This window comes from Perna viridis, chromosome 6 (assembly GCF_037379345.1).
Source record: "Perna viridis isolate PV_CMFRI_1.1 ecotype Kerala chromosome 6, ASM3737934v1, whole genome shotgun sequence".
NCBI lineage: Eukaryota > Metazoa > Mollusca > Bivalvia > Mytilida > Mytilidae > Perna > Perna viridis.
In genome coordinates this window covers 34743002-34764359 of record NC_142450.1, presented here as the reverse complement: position 1 = coordinate 34764359, position 21358 = coordinate 34743002, and the positions used below count along the sequence as shown (strand labels likewise).

General features: G+C 33.1%; 1 protein-coding gene and 1 long non-coding RNA gene across 3 annotated transcripts; one reads left to right on the top strand and one right to left on the bottom strand.

Moving 5' to 3' along the window:
* Positions 1 to 1118: 1118 nt before the first annotated feature.
* Positions 1119 to 15980, top strand: LOC148614698 (uncharacterized). Of its 2 annotated transcripts, none has more exons than XM_088588976.1 (9): positions 1119 to 1325; positions 3332 to 5402; positions 5923 to 6069; positions 6363 to 6464; positions 8801 to 8965; positions 9367 to 9482; positions 11466 to 11676; positions 13152 to 13201; positions 13816 to 14055. In XM_088588976.1, the coding sequence occupies exons 2-9, from the start codon at positions 3362 to 3364 to the stop codon at positions 13906 to 13908; spliced, it is 2925 nt and encodes a 974-aa protein (XP_088445102.1). In that variant the 5' UTR covers positions 1119 to 1325; positions 3332 to 3361; the 3' UTR covers positions 13909 to 14055. The 2 variants fall into 2 exon arrangements, with proteins under 2 accessions (XP_088445102.1, XP_088445100.1); XM_088588974.1 differs by lacking the exon at positions 13152 to 13201 and adding an exon at positions 15544 to 15980 and having other exon boundaries at positions 1123 to 1325; positions 13816 to 14088.
* On the bottom strand, positions 15951 to 21346 carry LOC148614697 (uncharacterized). The gene is made up of 2 exons (XR_015923764.1): positions 21244 to 21346; positions 15951 to 18560 (listed from the first exon to the last, which is right to left on the bottom strand). It is a non-coding gene; the product is annotated as an uncharacterized LOC148614697 (long non-coding RNA).
* Between the last annotated feature and the right edge of the window lie 12 nt (positions 21347 to 21358).

Here is a 21358-nt window from a genome sequence, read left to right as displayed (position 1 = left end):
TTTCTGTCATAAAACAAATATCAATTGTATCATGTAATCTTGAATGAGTAATATTCTTTTTAAAAAAAAATCATGACCCCCTCCCCTTTTGATAAATTAAAAAAAATATAGCCTTCTTTAAAGATTGCTATCTTTTCTTTGACACGCTCAATTTTTTTTTTTTGCCGGACAACCCCTGGAGATTAATCATGACCGGTCCTTAGTAATGTTTCGATTATCAAATAAATTGAAAGATATAAAATTATGTTTTCATCATTGAAAAAAAAAATGCAATAAAATTTGTATAGTGGAGCTCACCGCCTATTTCTTACTATCACATAAACCACTATTATTTTCAACTTTATCTACTTGAAAAAAATCTATACTCGAATTCACCTCAGCCTGTTTTCAGTTTTTTTTTTTAATTATCTTGTAAATTACTCATAAGTTCCTTTAAAAAAATTTGTATTATTTCTCGTTCTTACCTCCGAGATTGAAATATTTCCATATTTATTTTTTCTACGAGAATTTTGTACTGAACGTGTTGTTTATCCGCTATCTTGTTTCTATGGATATTTTGAAATGTTCCCTATTATCTCACAATTGAAGAGCTGAAATACCATGATCCCCCCTCCCCAACCCCCGGACCATATTTCTGGTTTCCTGCCAATTCAATACTATATGTGGTAAGTCTCATATTAAGTACCAGTTGTGACATTTTCATTCGGAACTTCGGGTTTTTTCTTTCAATAAAGGTAAAGAGCAGAAATAATAACTAAAAATTTGGATCGCTCTTGAAATCCATGTGCAAAAAAATGACCCCCCTCTTTGAAGTTATAAAAAACTGAACCCCCTTTTCCACTTGCAGAAAAAAAATGACCCCCTAGATATATGTACTTGCTTTGTTTAAATTTTCAAATAAATGTCTACGGTTTGAATATTATTTGTAAATTATATAAAGGATGCCGAATCTAGAGGTTTAACCTAAAAAAAAAAAACAAAGCTGTTATGCACGTGGCTAATTACAATATTCGTTATGTTTCGGCTAAGTTTACAGCCAATGAAATGAACATCTCGTTAGCGAGAACACAGCGTTACTTTATATATTTATCGGGCATTTTTAAAGAACCCAAAGCTTTTCCGAGAGGAAATATTCGCCATTTTCTTGTGGTATATTTCTCTGTTTCTTTCCCCTTTCTGTGTGATATCCCCTGATATTAGTAAAAAAAAATTATCAAACCTAATATGAGTTTAGTTGATTATTGTTTGGGAGGAAGCAAGGAATGTTTCAATTTCAACTTTTTAGAGATGCATGTACTACGTGTTTTGGATATGCGATGTAGCAGGTAAGGATCGTAATGATTTAAGAATTCTCATACCAGAGGCCTATACTATAGGCTAGCCTTATTCATAGTTCTACAACATAAAACCACACATTTTATGTTTATCTTTCATGTTTTCATGGGATATTTTCAATTTTTTTTATATTCAAAATGCGACTATAAACAAAAAATGAAAATATCCGATGAAAACTTGAATAAACTTATAATGCGTGGTTTTATGTTACAGAAGTTTCAGAACTACTATAGGATACACTGCCATTACTAGTCAGAGAATAGATCTATAAATTTATCTGTAGAATTACTTGTTGGCCAGAACTACTCTTTGATCAGTAACCAGGGAGTGTATATTATGTTATTTATAGTTCCATAGAACGAGATTCCCTGACCTTTCCACTTATTTATTAAACTTCTTTTCCCTTTTTGATGAAGTGATCTGAAATAAATTGTAGCAGACGACCAGAGGACAGCTCGTAACCTCCTACTTCAATGGTGATTGAATTGGAATCTTAGCTATTTTACACAAAATGTCCTCTCAAAACAAACAGCCAAATACTGTTTTATAAAATATCAGGCACTTAGACACTACCATAGGATGAAAACATGCATGGAGTAGATGGAAAAAGGGTAAAAATAATAAGACCCTTTTCGATTCATTCTCTCACAATTTTAGTTCCAGAAGTTCGTGCGATATAAGGTATTCTGAAAATCAGCCATCTTATGCTGAGAAGAGAACCTAATACGGCAGGGGACTGAAACATTCCAGATACCATTCTTCATTTAAATTACACCTGTTTACCATTACATTTATTACATCTGTCTATGTATAAATGCTTAACAACATTTAAACAATATATCCACCAAATTTCAACTTTTAATTTTAAGTTTAGAAAATTTTATGGGGGTAACTTGGTGTGCTAAAACAGTGCGCCTTAATGTAACTAAAGTGCACCCTAAGATACCTGTATGTTGTATGGCATGAGAACAGGGAGGTTACCCATAATACAACTCATAAACTATGCTCCACAACATGAGTTGATTTAGTGGCTGAATTTTTTTTTATTACTTCAACTTTTTAAATTAATATACATGTAAGTATATAAAACCATAGTTACAAGTGAGCTGTAAAAGAAATTTTCGATTATACATGTATCTATTCTGAAGGAAATATCAACTTCACAAATTATACTTCATTTGCCTCATCAATATTCACTGTATCTGATCACCTTTTTGACCTTCTTAAGCCAGCTCATAATGGGAGGTTGAGATACATGTACTTATCAAGAATTCAAACTCTTCCCTTATGTCCTTGAATATGGAATGTCAACTATAAAATTTTTTGGTTGTATTAAAACACACAATGTTCAAGAATATAGTATAAAACAAGTCAGTTACAGGTTTGGCATTGAATGTACATGTAGGTCATGATCTCCTCACCCAGAGGTAGCTTTTTAAAAATTGTCCATGTAGTTAAGATCAAATGTACATCTTTGAAAAATTTGGTCTAGGCAGAGTTTTTGACAATATATCAAAGTGTCTATAGATGTCAATGTAGCATTTTGATTTGGCAAAAGTTTCTTCAGTGGTCAAGATGATCAATTTGATGAATTTTAGACAAATCCTATGTATTTAATAGTGAAGTTCAACTCACTTATTAAATATTAAAAATAATTTTCATGTACCATACATGTACATGTATGTATACTTATGGATTGGGAATAAAGTGGAAAAACATTGGTTTTCCCAGATAAGGAATCGACTTTTCTGCAGAGGCATATCCATACATGTACATTTTTCCATTGTTTGGACTCAACTTTCGTAAGTGAAATTTCAACAATTTATGACATTTAAGTCTCTTAATGTACACGTTATTAACACATATTTGTACATATTCATGTACAATGCACATGTGTGTTGTCTTTGCATTTACTAAATTTCATGTTTGACCTTGTAATCAATAGCAGGTCAGATTAAGTGCTCCATCATTTATTTCTTACTATATGTTTTTGTAGATTGATGTCAGAAGTTTAGGTTCAGTGCCAATGAGTGATATGAATCACACATCACAGGCCACTGACTTCCAGACCTATGGAGAACAGCCTATGTCACCCCGGCTACCAGACAGTCAACAGCTCCAAGCTCAACTGATGGCATCTCTCACTCCTCAACAAACACAAGGACAATGGTCTGGGCAGCTATTGTCTTCTAATTTTGAAACTCATACAAGTTCAGGACAGAACCAGTCTGTGGCTAAAAATAGAAATAGTCTAGACAATTGTCATCAGCATAATGTATCAAACCAATTTCCTACTGTGGAAGGATCTGATAATTTTTTTGTAACAAATTTAACTCAAATCAATGACAAATCAAAAACAAGGACAGGGAAAGGTCAAACTAAGGCAACAAGGAGAAGTCAGAAAATTAAACAGATTTTATCTGAAAGACTTACTGTTGCATTAGATAAAAATAAACTAGTGAAAATTGCACCAAAGGAGAGCTCCCAGACTGAAGCTTGCAGTATTCAAGATGCACATTCAAAATCTAATGGCAAGGGAAACATTACAATAAAAAAGCCAAGTATTATGCCTGCAACTGCCTCTCACAATACTGCTTTAGATATACCTGTACATGTAACAGACCTCCCTTTGGGCTGTCACTCAAGAGGGCATCATATCACAAATGTTTCTACCTCAAGTTCATTATTAGCAGATCTGAACTCTAAGGCTTCTTCTGAAACAGAGATTGGGTCTTTGCACAAAGTGATCCCTCATAACTCTAACCAGATTCAGGTGGAAAACCCTAGTAATTTAAACTCAAGGTCAGTACTTAATCAGATATTACCTTTGGGAATGATTCAAACAAGACCAGCATTGTCGAAGGTAGATGGCTCTAGCGCCAGTCGGGGACATCACTTAGGTATACAGTCAATTGGTGCTACTCATACACCAGTTATTGCTAATGCATCAGTTCTTGGTGAGACAAGTATGCCCAACATAGGATTATTATCACAATCAAAAGGTGTGCCTATTTCAGCCACATCTTCTACTTTTTCCTTTTGTTCAGGGAGTGGACTAAAAAATACAAAACCTGCAAGTGAACAAATCATGGCACAGATTATTCCATTGACTATGCTTCAAACATTGCCATCTATTACTCAGACAACAAAACCTGATGTTGTTAATACTGGTGTAACATTAGGAAGTACCATTTCTCCTATTCACCTTAATCAGTCTGGAACAACAATGTCACAACCCCAGCAAGTTAGTAATAATGTAACTCAGCTTTCTCCTGGCTCTTTATCTGTAATGGCTCTTGTCAACCAACTCATCAACTCTGATTCATTTCAATTGGAAAAACAAAAACAAACCTCTGACTTTCAAAAATCTAATTTAGCACCAAGTGGACACCTTGTTGAAGTCACTGAAACAGAATTTACAACACAATTTGAGGATGAAATGACTCCTAATAACTTAAAGCAAAACATAAATGCTGCTACAGAAAATTGTAGTTTTCCTCATTTGAATTCACAGAGAGAAATTTCTCCACATCTCTCAGAAGAGGGAACTCATCAAAAAGTGAGCAACTCAGAAAATGTTATGGTGACTTATCAGCAGCTGCAAAGTGTCATAAGTTCATTGATAAATGGGTTGCAAGGGCAGTTGGATGCAACTAGGAAGTTGTATTCTCCCACATGTATCTTAGCAACAAACAACCCTCAACCAAATGCATCCAATCAAATAGGAAATCTAGTTCGAGAACAGACTCTTAACTTGACCAACTCAAACCAACTATCAGACATCCCATATTCCTTAGTACCAATAAACTCTCAAAACATACCAATATCTAATTCATCAGTGAGTAATGCTTCTCAATCTGTTGAGAATATGAAAGACCAACATCTTTCGGTAGATAGTGGAAACATCATGCATGGGGAGATAAGACACTTACCCCAGCATCAAACTTTAGGAAACCAGCTTGGGGTTGAGAGTACATTGTCAGATGAACATACCATCAGTAGTGGGGACCAGATAATTGGTCACAGTGAAAGACTTGTGGATGAGTCCTTTTTGTCTGAACAATCAGGTAAAGTTTGAAAGTTTTCATGGAATGATTAGAAAAAGGGTAACTAGCAACAATGCACAAGTGCTACAATCAAATCCAAGTTGTTTTTTTTTTACATGTAGCTATATTATAAATACACCTTTTTATTCATGACAGAACTTGCAGTCATTGATGTTCAATTCATGATAATGGAATTTCCTTACTAGTCATTTACTCTAAAAAATTAAGTTACATAAAACTGTTTATAGGCATGAGCTATTAGTCGCTGACTCTTGTAGCGGTGTAAAGAAAAACTAAGTGATGTTTCAAATGTTATTACATTATTGAAGGATATTAGAAAAATTTTTGATTCATTTTTTGTTCATTCAAGAGCAGGTAAAAAAAAACTTGTAAATATAGTGAAAAATTACTTGGTCATGTGATATTAAAGCAATAATTTGAAGTGGTTCTGACTTAGCAATATGTATAGATGCATAAGCACAATGTTTATCTTCATCAAGTCTGTTTTGTATTGCCTATTTGTGTAATTTAACTGTTTCAGATTCACTGTATGATGAACCCTTCCTTTACAACAAGAATATTGAGCAGTATGTAAGTCCTAGGGGAGATAACTCAGTGATACTCCAGGATGGGATGGCTATCGACCAGACACAGATTCAAGAACAAAATGTTAATGAACATAATCAAGGTGATTCAAATTAATAATTCACCTTTATCAATGGTATCGTGTAGAATAGGGAAGGTCCAAGATGTTTCAGTAAGAAATCATTGCAAGAAGGCACTTGGGCACTAAGTATACATGTAGGGCAAAAATCTTGATTTAAATGAAAGGTTGATTGAGCTTGAATAATATTTAAAAGACTACCAAAGTTTTAAACAATAGATATTGCTTGAAAATTATATAACCACAGCCCCATGATTTTCACAATGTATTAAATAAATACATGGAGATATATATATATATCATGCAATTTTTACCAGGTTGCGAAGACATGACAGATTCCAATGGAATGAAGAACCAATTACTTTTGTCAGCTGATCCTGAGGAGGATTTTACTGATGTACCAAGCATGTTCAAGCATTGTAAGTTCATGAGTGTTTTTATGATAGGTAAACGACATACTGTGAAAGTACTTTAATTTGCGTATACCAATTTTCATTGATAAGGGAGGAAACACAAGTTCGTGGATACCAATTTTCATAGATTAGGGTGGAAACATAAGTTAGTGGATACCAATTTTCATAGATTAAGAAGGAAACACAAGTTCATGGATTCTTGAATTCATGGTTTTTAGGCCTACCAATGAAAACTACGAAAAATTGGTACCCCACGTACGAAAGTACTTTCACAGTAGGTACTTGTACATGTATTTATAACTATTTAAACAAACAACAGAGTATATGTTTAAATATTATGGATTCTGGCAATATATGACAAAATATTGAAGTACACCAATATGACAAAGCTTTAATTCAATATGATGTGTTGCACCGTTTAGTATGACATTTTGGACTGGTTGGTCAATAATATTATAGGTATTGCATGAATATTGGCCTGAGCATTATATTGCATTGTGAGGGCCGATATTTGCCAATACTCATGCAATAACTCTTTTATTAAGCTAGCAAAGCTCACTCTTAATGTATAAACAAATTTTTAAAAATTCATCAAACTAACACTTGAGAAACTATTATCACAGCAAAACACTTCATCCTGATATATTTAAACTTGAGAAATACAATGGTAGTAAAAATGTTACGTAGACATAACATTTCAACGATGTAAATGTTTTTTGATCGGAACTTCTCAGACATTTTAAACAAAAAACAACTTCTGGTTGAAGTGATTGTAATAAAACCGTGCATTCTATGCCAAACCTAGAACCGTTTAACGAAGATAAATTTACAAATAATTGGAATGTTCTTTGCCAGTTCCTACTGATCAAAATATTTATATCAAAATTAGCTAAAATTGTAAATGACATGAAATCTACTCCGTTTACTAGGGAACCTAATACTTACACTTGAATTAATGCCTTCCTCATATTAATTTATATTACTTATACATTGTTTTGTTTTCCTGAAGTATTTTTAGCTGAGGTGTGATTTTTACATACTATTCTAATATTGCACTAGGTCCAATATAGTGATATTAAAGTGTAGTTTTCCTTTGACAGTAGATCATTTTAAAAAAATCTGTATAAAAATTATCTGATCATTTCATTTCATTCTTTTAATTGAGACATGGTAAATAAACTTTGATTGTCACTCAGTTCTGTAAACTATTAGATGGGTCAGTTGGCAAATGTTTCTATGTTTTCTATCTGCATTTTGGAATGATTGGTACCTATCATTTTGAATTTACTCTTGACAGCAATGCTATAATATACGAGTCAATATCTGAACACATTTGTTCTGAAAATGTTATTGCTTCTGTGCAATTACAGGAACAGTTTGCCCGCTTTTAAAAATCTTACTCAGAATTTTGGAATAGCACATGTACAAAGCAAAGTATGTTAAATTGATCAAATGCTCTCATTCCAAAAATGCATGAAATATCTTCCATAGGATGTTAAACTATAATCTGTCAATCATTATCTAATGCAGCTTAAAGTTAATACTTCATCAAGTTTTCAGTTTTCTTTATGTATGTATGTACATGTTTGTATGTATTGATAGTGATTTTGTATTAGTTATATATGGTAATGTATGAATTTTAAATTAAAAATATTATAAATGTTGAATTATCAAAACACCAGCCACTCACCTGTAATCAATTTGACCATAGGTGTAGCACTAAGATCTTTGCATCTTCATCGCTCATATTAAACTAATGTATGATGTAAGTTATGAAATATGGCAGGATTTTCAGTTATCTGACATTCATGGTTTTCAGTGTATTTTCATCTAGAATTTCAATTGTCAAGACAGAAGATTTGTATTTAGTTTGCTATTTCACCAGGTACATCAATATGATAAAAAGTTATCTTGTTTTCTATACTATGAAATTACCGAACCATCATATTTTTGTCCCCTGCCGCTGTGCGGAAGGGAACATAGAAATACTGGTGTCAGTCTGTTCACACTGAAAAACGACTTGAATGGATTTTGTTCAAACTTTGTAGAATTGTCAGTCACCATTTGCCGCCATTTTGATGTTTATTGGATTACATTTTTACAGGAGTTACGGGTCTTTTTCACTTCTAACTTTTTTGTGGCAGCAGAGGACGTATGGCAACAAGTTGCTTGTTATCATTGTATTTATGAATATATGGTTTTTGTTGTTAAAATTGTTGTGTTATTCCATAAGCAACCACTTTATATGCATTTGTATGGGAGTAAAGAACCATGAACCATGAATTCACAGGGTAACTTGATGAATTTTACAAGCCCCATTAACAACAGTGGTCTATTTTCAGATTGTATACTGTGTAAGGCAGCCATGCTGAATGATGAATGCCAGTTTCACAAAATAGGATATAACCTGATCAAAGACACACCAATCCTGTCTAAAGCTAGGACATCTATACCCACCTGCCTCACACTACAACCTACATCAACATTTGAATATAATGCGTATCTAGGTCAGTCTATGATTATTAAGGTATTGAGGGACAAAGACAATGTCAAGGCCATCAAAATGAAAAAACTAATAAAATATCTAGTGGTTGATGAACATTTAGAATTTAGTTGCACTACTGTAAACATATTTTCGGTGTTATCATTGAAGTTTGCAGCACTTTAGTTTTGGATAAACCATGCATATGTTAGTCAATCAATATGATTACTGTTTAGAAAAAAAACATTTATCAGAAAATCACAACTATTATTTTAATGCAATGAGCATAACAAGAATGAAAAAAGAAACTTTCAACACATATAGAAAGAAGAGTTAGATATTAATACTCCCACCCCAAAAAAAAAAGAAATCTTGAAGCCACGTTTTTGTGGCCTAAATAGCAGTAAATAAAGTATTATGTTGTAGGTGTTTGGACTAAAGAGAGTATCCCAGCTCAGACTAAGTTTGGACCACTTGTTGGAATGATACAAAAAGAAAATGTAAACAATTCTGAGGTTGTTCCTTCTTTTCCAACTTGGAAGGTATGGGTATTACAGAACTTATTAACTTGTATTAATGTGATGGCCAATCAGCAATTTTGGCTTTTCAATTTAATCTGATATAAGTTCTGTATTTAGTATACATGTACATAGTACATAGTAAATCTTCTTTTTGTTTTAGTGGCTGAGGTAAATTAATTATGAGTGGATTAGATTTTATCTATTAATTCAGTGCCATAAATAATGGATAATTATTATCTTAAAGTTTGGTGTATGTGTGTTGACAATGATGTGAAGGAACTTTTTCTCTCAAACAATGTATATTTGTATTTTTCATATCCCTCCACATGAAGTGATGAGGTATTACATGATGACCTCTGAAATTATTATATTGGAAATTAAGTGTCTGTTGAAATGATAATTTTAGAAGTTGTCGAAGGATATATTTCAAACTTTCAAACTTCAATTTCACCAAAGGCTATCAAGCTTTCATTTGACACAGAATGAAATTAATCAAAGTTACTTTGATGCTTACATGACATTGATGTAAAATGCTGAGTACAAACATTCCAATGATTTTTAAGAGTTGTGTCCCTTACACCAGGTCTATCTCCTTAAAGCTGAATTTATTTTAGTGAAATTTTGAAGAAGCTCATTTGAGTTGGGGACCATTTTTTCTGTATATGAAGAAAAAGATCTTTACAGTTAATAGCTTTTCAAGGTATTTAGGTGTAAGTTTTTGTAAGAATCAGAAAAAAAAATCAGAAACATGCATGTCAAAAAACCTACATGTTCAAAATGGTGTTTTTTTTTGTACCATGTTTCACCTCTATTGCCTGATTCTTACAGAGAGTGACACTTAAATTCTTACACAGGCAGAATGAATTAACAATTATGTCTTGCTGAATTGTACACAAGGGTGCAGTGTCCTGATCATTCTATGTTTTTTTTTATATTATCGGATACCAGTAATGAAAAAAAAAACATACATTAGTGTTCGTTTATAACGTACAGGCTTATAATGAATTAGAACATATTTCCCAGTCCCAGTGTTTTAAAACTAATGCATTTCGTCATTTATATAACAAATTTATTATAGCGAAATCAGAGATATAATGAAATATTTCTTAAGGCCCAGCTACTACAGATTTATTGCTGAAGTTTGCCTGGATAAAACGAAGGGTCTTTTTAATTGTTATGTAATCATTAGACACACGTTGTTTGTTACTCATGGTGATTGATTAATCAACAATTTTACAGCTGATGAATATATAGTTAAAAGATCATCACCGGTGGCATGGCTACTCTTACCTGTATTTTTATTTTAATATTCAGTAAAATATCAATTAAATAATGTCATCCAAGCCATTAAGATAATTATAAGAACATCCCAGCTTATGAACTTCAATCACTTTTGATTTAATGATTACTTTTGTGGGTAATACCATAGTTTTTCACACTAAAAACAATTGAATATACTGTATTAATTACTGCAGGCTCAAAATGGATTGATAATTAAAGTTCTTCACAGTTTTGAAATTGCCAGTTTGAGGAGAAAGGCAACTGATCTTGATACTATGTAATAGTTTAACCATGTGGTACTACTTTTACAGGGGTCTCACATGGACAGCAATTTCAAATGGAAGTTAAGTAGGACAAACTAATACACTGATAAAAGAAAAGTGTCTGAGTTTACAAAAACAACAACAAAAAATAGTTTCTTTTTTATTCATCATTTATAATAAATACACATTACAAAACAATTATGAAATTTACTTTGAGAAAAAATGCATCAATATTGTTACATCTTAAGCAATTCATGTAATACCACTTTTCAAAAATTAAAAGGGAGATATTCCTAATTTAGAAAAAAAGTTTCTGATGTAACAAACAATGCTGATTTGTTATAAACAAACTCTACTGTTATTGAATTTGTACCTCTGATTTGTGAATTGAATGGCTTTAAATGACATGATATAAGAATGAATAACTAGTGCTTAATATTTTACTTTTGAATTTTTTCAGATATTTTTAGAAACAAGGTCTGAAACAATAGATATGTCTGATGAAAATGAAAGTAACTGGATGATGTTTCTAAAACCTGCCCGTTGTGAGAAAACCCAGAATCTCATTGCCCACCAGTTAGGGCGACATATTTACTTCTTCACTACAAAAGAAGTTTTCTGTGGACAGGAGTTACTTTACTGGTTCTCCAAGGAATATGCCACACTATCAGGTACCAATGGAATGTTTTATTGGTATTACTTATATATTCTCAGAGCTGACTATTTTAAGGCCATCGTTTGCCTTTACAATTGTTGTCACAGTCCTGTATATTTGGCAAACTTTCTGAAAATGTTCTGATTTTCTGATTTTTTTTTGGTTCTGTTGTGTCTGTTTGTATGACTCAGTAACTGTTGTGTCTGTATGACTCAGTAACCGTTGTGTCTGTTTGTATGACTCAGTAACTGTTGTGTCTGTTTGTATGACTCAGTAACTGTTGTGTCTGTCTGTATGACTCAGTAACTGTTGTGTTTGTATGACTCAGTAACTGTTGTGTCTGTTTGTATGACTCAGTAACTGTTGTGTCTGTTTGTATGACTCAGTAACTGTTGTGTCTGTTTGTATGACTCAGTAACTGTTGTGTCTGTATGACTCAGTAACTGTTGTGTCTGTTTGTATGACTCAGTAACTGTTGTGTCTGTTTGTATGACTCAGTAACTGTTGTGTCTGTTTGTATGACTCAGTAACTGTTGTGTCTGTCTGTATGACTCAGTAACTGTTGTGTTTGTATGACTCAGTAACTGTTGTGTCTGTTTGTATATCTCAGTAACTGTTGTGTCTGTATGACTCAGTAACTGTTGTGTCTGTTTGTATGACTCAGTAACTGTTGTGTCTGTTTGTATGACTCAGTAACTGTTGTGTTTGTATGACTCAGTAACTGTTGTGTCTGTTTGTATGACTCAGTAACTGTTGTGTCTGTCTGTATGACTCCGTAACTGTTGTGTCTGTTTGTATGACTCCGTAACTGTTGTGTCTGTTTGTATGACTCAGTAACTGTTGTGTCTGTTTGTATGACTCAGTAACTGTTGTGTCTGTATGACTCAGTAACTGTTGTGTCTGTTTGTATGACTCAGTAACTGTTGTGTCTGTATGACTCAGTAACTGTTGTGTCTGTTTGTATGACTCAGTAACTGTTGTACTAACATGTCATTTATGGTTTGAACCTAACAATTTAAAAAAACTATGTCAAAACATAGTTGTGTAAAAATAATGACAGATTGATGCTCTTGCCAAAAAGAAGCCAATCCAGTGTTCATTTTATCGATATTTATCCACAATATGGGTAGCTTCTGTTCATAAAATCAGTTTTTTGCAAGAATTAATGAGCCTTACTATCATTTATCTATAAATAAGCTACCAGTAATGGTGCAATATCCCTGTGTAGGCAAAGTGTAGGTATGGTCTTAGAATATGCAGCTCAGGAATATATAAAACTGACATAGGATATGAGCTCATATCTCCTGTGAAAATTCTGAAGAAGATATTTCCTGCCCCATATACTGTTGGTTTTATGTTGGAAAATATATTGTTCTCTGCTAGTTTAGTCTGTTTAACTATTTTATAGTAATGAAATTTTTCATGATTTTCAATAATATGTAACCATTTACTCATGGCCTGAATTTTCATTTTACAAATTTTTTTTGATAGGGGTCAAAACTTATTCTATGAATATGAATGTCCAGTCCATGACTAAACAGGTACTTATATTTGACGGTCATTAATTATTTTGATTGAATACAACATAAAACCTTAATGTAACAACCTTATAGAGCCTTAAATGCACATTATTTTGGCTGCATCTCATATCTTTAAAAGTGTTTAAATAAAAGAAAAACAATCAGATCTTAGAACCACTATTTTCAGAAACAAGAGACTAAAATATTTTGTATGACTTTAATTCCTCAAACAGTAAATACATGTACAACAATCAGGAAATAAATCATCAAATGTCTGTGAAGACATTATCATATTGAGATATATAAAACATTTGACGAATAAAATAACTTACCTTAAATTTAAATGTAAAGGTTTCATAAAGTTTTACAAAATGCGTCTACGGTCTTGTTGGAAGTAATGAATTTGGTCCTCACCAGGTCATTACAGAGACTTCAATCTCTCTTCCAAACATTTGAAGCCATAATTATGTGTCTAAGTTAGATCTTGGTTCTGTTTGTTAGCACATTAGAAATCTAGCTCAGCATGTTTGACTAATACAAAGCAGAGTCTATTGGATTGACCAAATATTCTCAGAAATGCATATCCTGCCATATAACATTAATTACAGTCAGTCACTCCTACAATTATTTTATAGGGTACCCAAGTCTGCCAGGGGATGCTAGTTTATCAGAATGTCCTAACTGTGGTAAGATGTTTGTTGACAAGACAACAAGGAAGCTGCACATGAAGGATCACCCACATAACCAGAAGTTTAAATGTCACATCTGTGACCACTCTTATTCATCACTATCGTCACTGAAGAGACACACTATGTTACATATGGGAGTCAAACCACATATATGTCATGTATGTCATAAGACTTTTAACGATGGCAGTAACCTCAAGGTTCATCTTAAAGTTCATACAGGTGAGTGTCTTATTATTGGAAATTTTTAGTGCTCGAAAAGATTACTAGTGTGTGGTATTATCATGGACACATACATTTATGTGCGGTACAAACATGAACGATGGTCAATACAGATTCAATATATTTGACATTATTCAGAAACTTGGGTTATGAAGCAAAGCAAAAATGTTTTTCTTGAAATTAAGTTAAAACTCCAAAGAATTAAAAATTTTATTTTTATAGTTACAAAAATCTCTCGGAAATGTCAAATAGGCACAATATTACAGGAACACTTTAGTATTGACTTGACTATGGCAACTATTACTGTTACTGGTACTCTGTCAACTAAAATTTATGGAGCTTTAATATATATATTGTTTTTAATCACGAGAAAGCCTTTGTCTTGCACTGGTAAATATGAAATTTTAAGAGCAAAAATTGAAACTATTTAGTTCATGTACTATAGTCAGTGTAATACAGTGCAATTTCTCCAAACCGGACCCTCAGAAAACTGGTCTTCCCTTCAAACTGGCCGTTTTCAAAAGTCCCAGCCGATATACATTAAAACCTGTGTGTATTGACTAGCCATCCCCAAAAACCGTACATTGGCAGTTTTGTAGTTTTAGTTACATTTTTCAAATAAGTACAATCTCTCAATTCCGGCCACCCGGTTATTGTTCACCGGTTATTGTTCACCGTATTAAATGTGTCAATAAAACTGCTAATGATTACGGAATATTACTTAATTGAAAATTCATTCACTGACCAATTTGCATTTCATCAGTGGACAGATGATAATTAAAGGGGACAGTAGTTTAAACAACAAATTTAATCCAGACATCACATTTTGTTGGTGATAATTGGTGTGTCATTTAATAGTACAATCTTTAAACTGTATTATACATTGCTATTTTTCACAAAACCAGCCACCCGTGTAAACCGGCCATTACTTCTTGTCCCAGTAGTGGCTGGTTTGGAGAAGTTTCACTGTATGCATCTCACTCATTTTTTTTTATAACTAAAACAATTTTTTTTCTCTTCATACCTTTGTTATATAGTAAAAATTGGAGTTGTTTTCTTGTTCACAAATTTATTTTTTCTGGTATTTTATAAGAAAGTAACTAGGTGACATAGTAATACAATCAACAAAATTACTTTACTGCCAAAGTTCAAGTCAAATTTCCAGTACATGTCGTAGGTTTTTTGTTCTTTCAAATCTCCCATATGTTTAAAATGATAGAATTTTATCATAGATTTTGAAAACTTATATTGTTATTCCATGGAAACAATGTGTCAATTTAAATAAAGATTGATAGTCAAGAAAATAAGTTCTGTAACTAATTCTGAGTATTCTTTTAATAGGGAAATCCATACTTTGGCTCAATAATAGAGCTGTTGTGAAAGTCACTTCATCAATCAAATTTAAGGTTAAACAAACCTAAAGTATAGTGGAATGATTATTATTTATTGTTTCAGGCATGAAAATATTTAAATGTGAAATATGCCAGAAGACTTTCCGACAGAAAGCCCATTTGAAGATGCACATGTTAGTACATACAGGACAAAAGAACCTTAAATGTTATTTTTGTGATAAGACATTCGCACGTGAAGGTGATCGTAAGCAACACGAATACCAACACACCAAAGAAAAATCCTACAAATGTGATGAGTGTGATAAAACATTCTATAAACTCCAGAACTACAAAAGACATTTGATAACACACACAGGAGTTAGAGATTTTCAATGTCAGTTCTGTATGAAAACCTTTGGGCGTAAATTTCATTTAAAAAGACATACAGAAAAGTGTCAGGCTCGAAATGAGATTTTTGAAGAAAAAGATCTGATATTAAATAATGTTGATCTGAAGAGAATACTCAACTCATGATAGTGCAATAAAATTTATTTAAATGTGTTTTAAATCTTTGATGAACTACTTATGAGCAATAGAACCATATCTTGGAGTTCTAGCAGAAGCTAATTACAATCAATAGCAAATATGATTGAGATATCAGTAAGCAACAGTGATATACACATAGACAGATCCAAGATTTCAAGTTGGGGGTGTAAATAAAATTAAATGGCAAAGCAAAGTGAAGCTAAACAATTTTAGGGGATGCAATTTGTGAAAAATCAAGATTTCATGATAAAAAAATTATTTCCAAATTTTAGGGAGAGGTGAATGTCCCCTCTACAGATAGATGTAATATGAATGATATCTTAGTACTAAATTAGTACTACTAAAATAATACATTTATGCAGAAGACAAATAATAAATCATTTGCTCAGACAACAATTAAAATGGAATTTCTTATGGAGATAACATATTAAGTCATTTAAATCAACAGTCTTAGGAAGTTGTAATAATGCATATAGTTTGTTAATAGTAGAGCATTGACAAATATTTAAAACAAGAATTACTTATATACATAAGAAGCATTTTGAGCATATAGACAATATACATGTAAAAGAAGATGTTCATATAAATAAAATCACAAACTTTTGTTTCTAGAAAATCTAGAACCAACAAACAACATACCAGGCACACGAAAAAAAAAAATCAGAAAATAACAGATAAATAGGTAATCAAGACAGACATCATTAAAAACAAGGAGCATGTGCAAGGATCACTGGTAGGTTAAGCATACTCTGTATTTTTTCAGCTGAATTGCTGTGTAATGTTTGATATTAAAGAATCTCTCTTCCTGGGGAGAGGGATATTTCATAATGGTGGAAAGGTTCATCTTGGCAATAGTAAATTTGAGGTAACATAAAGCAGCATTAAGGATAGAAGAAGTCTTTGTTATATAGCATACAATTAAGAACAAATATCCCGGAGCAGATGATCCAAGAACTGTTACTACCTACATTATATGATTATGCTAGCAATTATGTAGTCATTAAAACAGAATGAATTTCTTTTTGTCATTAAAAGTGATGCATGTTGGAATCAGTTGCTAATTCCCTATTACCATGAGCGAATCTGATACAAAATTAAAATTGATCAAACCATGCACCAATTAAAAACATCAGAAGTTTAAAAATACAAATCTACACATTTAATAAGCACAGACCATTATCTTCTCGATTGTGGGAGGGGGCAGAAGTTGGAATTGAACATTTATATTTGAAAATCTATATTAAGTAATGGGGAAAATATTGTATCAAAAATTTTTTGTCCATGGCTAAGTAAGAAGTTTTTGCTCAAAATTGGAATAGTTTTATATTTTTTTTCAAAATAATCCCAGCACCCACCCCAAGTATTAAAATGGCCGGTGCCAAAGCGTCAAACAGACATGACATAATAATGCTATCATTGTCAGTCCATCATTCATACATACGACAATAACTCAAAAACACTTCCAACAATTTTTATGGATATCTATAGTGGTGTAAGCGCCATTACGAGTTTTAAAATTGATTTTATATTTTCGAGTTAATAAATTTTCTTCCCAATTCTTGGGCAACAGCTCAATAATATGAACATAACCAATTAATAATATCATTACAAAAGCAAAATCCATCGACTATATAATCCAAATGAAAAAAAAAGACTGCTTCCAATAAAAGAATTAGCAGATTCCTTCGGTGAAACTCTAATTTGTATCATTTAAAAAACATATTACTGATCATTTGTATTTTTTATTCTTTGTTAAATTAGACCAAGAAATAGTATAGTCCTTTAACTTGAACATCTCCTATTTCTTTGACTGCAAATTCTTAGTCATCCGATTACGAGCAAGTCATGATAAAAATGACATAACCACGCTCGCTAGCAAGAAATAATTTTGAGCAATCTGTTGAAACAAATGCCTCCAATATCTTTGAACTTTTCATCCTTTATTTCAAAGTGTTGTTTCAGCTCTTTTGTGAGTCTAAAAATCTTTCCAGAACTTTGACCACCGACATAAATGTAGCCATGTCTGTCCGTGACTATCTTCTTTATTCTTGATTGACATGCGACTGTCTCAGACCTTTCTCCCACTGAATCAGATTCCGTGTCTATAGTTATTATTGATGTGCTCATACTGGATGCGAAAAGTGTCTTATTTTGGATAGACAAGTAATAAGTGGGCCAATTATCAATTGGAATAGACTTTAGAACCTAACCTGTTTTATTCAATTTAAAAATCTGTTTACGTTCACCGACATACATGTAGATATATCGCTCTGATGCTGCTAAACCGTATATTAATAAGTAGTCTGTAATATTTTCTAATTTTCCAAATGTATGAAGAATCGAGAGAAGTCACTGTCATTTCTCATTCGTTCTACCTTCTTCCGGCATTCTTTGTATTTTATAGCATCATTCATAAGGTTCCTCCACAGACATTTGAATGGGAAAATACCAGTGAATATGTATTCCTTGAGATAGTTCAAGAAAGAGTATTTCGCCAAAATATGAACTAGGCGTGGTATCAGTCCAAATTGTTATCTCTCTCTATCTCTAAAGAACCGAAAAAATCTATGGCATCTAATTGCCATGAGTCAAAATCTGTAAAAGAAGTAGTCAAAACAGTACAGAAGATGTGAACAATGATTTGGTCAAGCAGGTGTGACATACTATTGTTATTAACCTGGCATGATATGTGCATGGTTAACAATCCTTTAAAATAACGACAATTTATCAATCTTTTGATTATTAGGAACACACGTCTTCAGCCGGTCGTTTTCGAAAACAGCTCTCTCTCTCTCTCTCTCTCTCTCTCTCTCTCTCTCTCTCTCTCTCTCTATATATATATATATATATATATCATGATTTTAAGGAGTAGTCGTGTTAAACAATTACGACCATTAATTGATGCCGACCGATATTTGCTCCCATATAAAAACAAACCCTTCACGAACCTCGCACATATATAGCTATCTATATCTAGAAATTTAAACGCACACATATTACTCCAGCAATGCTAGACTTTGTGCCAGCCTAACATGGAGGAACGGAATTCCCACCTCTTACGTTGTAGGAGTAGCACACATATATAGAATGTCTCCGATGTGTGACTGGCCATCAGTACAATGGATTTCAATTAATTTTAACGCAATATCGGACACTAAGGAAGTATTAATCAACGATAAATATTTATTTTACGATTCTCTTTCTTCTTGAAACGAAATCACCATGAATCTTCATGAAAAAAACAAAAACAAAAAAGAAAACAAAACAAAACAAGACAATCCAATACTGAAGCGTATCCCCGGGGCGGGGGTGTGCTTCATTAATTTATGACGGGTTGTTCATTTTTCAAAGCCTGAATAACCATACCAAAATCCAATGGATGACGGAAATCAATGACCAAATCTATGAGGTTAAACTTTGACATGGATTCATTTGAAGGAGAATTAATGACCAGGCAATTTTTCGTTTCTTATGTCTCTGAACCAGAGTATGGGAACAAATTACAACATAATATAAAACAAAATAGGTTAATGTAAAGAAGAAGTACATGTAAACAAATATGTAGCAATAATTTCAAGATACATAATTGTATGGAAGACGGAGTTACAGTCACAAATGTCACATATTAAAATCGTCTCATACTACTCCCCAAAAGCTGCCCTTTTCAATTGGCAGTTTAACATCAATACATCTAAAGTTACACATAGCTTTCCTCAAATCTACCGGTATAGCTCTATTAAATATATTTTCGAAACTATAAAAATAGGAGATGTGGTATGACTGTCAATAAAACAGTCATCCACCAAATACCAACCAACAAACAACCTACTTCTACAGGTCACCCTACGGTCTTCAATGATGCGCAAAAGCAGCTCACGGTAAAATGAAGTGAAACTGTTCATAAAAGACGAAATCGACCCTGGCTTGGGACAGGCACATAAAGTATGTGGTTGGGTTAACATGTTTGTGAGCGCTCACCTCCCTAACCTGGGGGCATTGCAAAATATGGACCGGCAGGTTGCCCATAAAATATCAATGGACCGCATCGGTCCATATTTTTGGGGGGACGACCAAGTGGTCCATATGTACTGAATATTACGTGTTAAAATCTGTATAACATGCTGTATCAACCCGAGACTCAATGACATGCTATGTTCATTATATCATATATTTTAAAAATACTTCATGTATGGTCTGTAAAGGGGTGCGATTTAGGTCTAGGGGTGTGATATTGGGTATGCGATACAGGTCTACAGGTATGATAAGTGGTATGCTATAGGTCTAGGATATGTGATATAGGGTAGACGACATAGGATTTAAACAATCACTTATGAAGCAAAAAGTTATATTTTAATCTAAATATATGATATATTGCCATTGACCTCTAGGGTCATGAACTATTTGCTAATTCAAATAGGTTTAAATCAATATCGTGTATTGACTTTAGAATTAAGCCTCCGTAGTTAATCTTTTGTTTTCAGAGCTCATATCAGTATAGTTAAATTATGCATTTTCCAAACTGAAGACTGGAAACTATAATTTATCATATATCTTTTGAGTGGTGTGACTAGACCCTAACGTATGTCGGACCATATTACCATCTCTATCTTTCACTCTTAAAACAGTTACAAGAAACCTGTAAAGTATACTCTGCAATGCTATGGGATTCCCGCCATCCCTATGAACAGTTATAAAGAAAAATTGTGTTCGTTGTCTTCTCGGGGTTGTCTTGAAAATGCCGTACGTTATGCCAGAGCTTGCCGAAACTACGCAGACTTTTTGTATCACTCTAGAACTCTTAACAAATAGGCTTCTGGAACAGGGTTATGTTGCTACAAGATTGAAGTCATCGCTACAGAAGTTTTATGGTCGTCATCATGAACTCATGGATCGTTATGGTGTATCCATCTGCACCATGAAAACTGATTTATCCAACGGGTCATAGTTTTCCTTTCCTCGTTTGTCTACCCCTGACTTGACTTTTTGTGAGCAACTCGGTGGGTGTTTCTAGAAAAGCAGAGGACGCTTACCCTATCGGTGCACCTGGTCCATGCTCCCAGTTTTTAGTGGAGTCCGAGTTGCTCATTTGCTTTGGTTACTTTGTATGAATAATTTTAGTTACTTTATGTTCGTCGTTGTGTATGTCTGTTTTCCATGTCTGGTCTTTGTCCCTGGATTACATTCTTTTGATTACCGCTATCCTTGGTTCCCTTGAATGGCTTGATCACTCTTTGACCAAGTTCCAAACAGCGGTAGACGCATTCAAAACATCACTTACTGTAGGAAGTAAGCTTGTTCTCGGCTGACTATCGTTCGTAGAATACAAGTGAGAACCAGTTTATGTAGGAAGACGGGTCGCTGTTCCGGAGCTTGGTATTTGACGTTACGTTTTC

Bases quoted from the DNA above. Each gene is read 5' to 3' on its own strand.
- LOC148614698 (XM_088588974.1), top strand. From the start codon at position 3,362: ATGAGTGATATGAATCACACATCACAGGCCACTGACTTCCAGACCTAT. The intron at 6,070-6,362 runs GTGATTCAAATT...AATTTTTACCAG, and splicing joins TGTTAATGAACATAATCAAG to GTTGCGAAGACATGACAGAT. The intron at 14,089-15,543 runs GTGAGTGTCTTA...TTATTGTTTCAG, and splicing joins TCATCTTAAAGTTCATACAG to GCATGAAAATATTTAAATGT.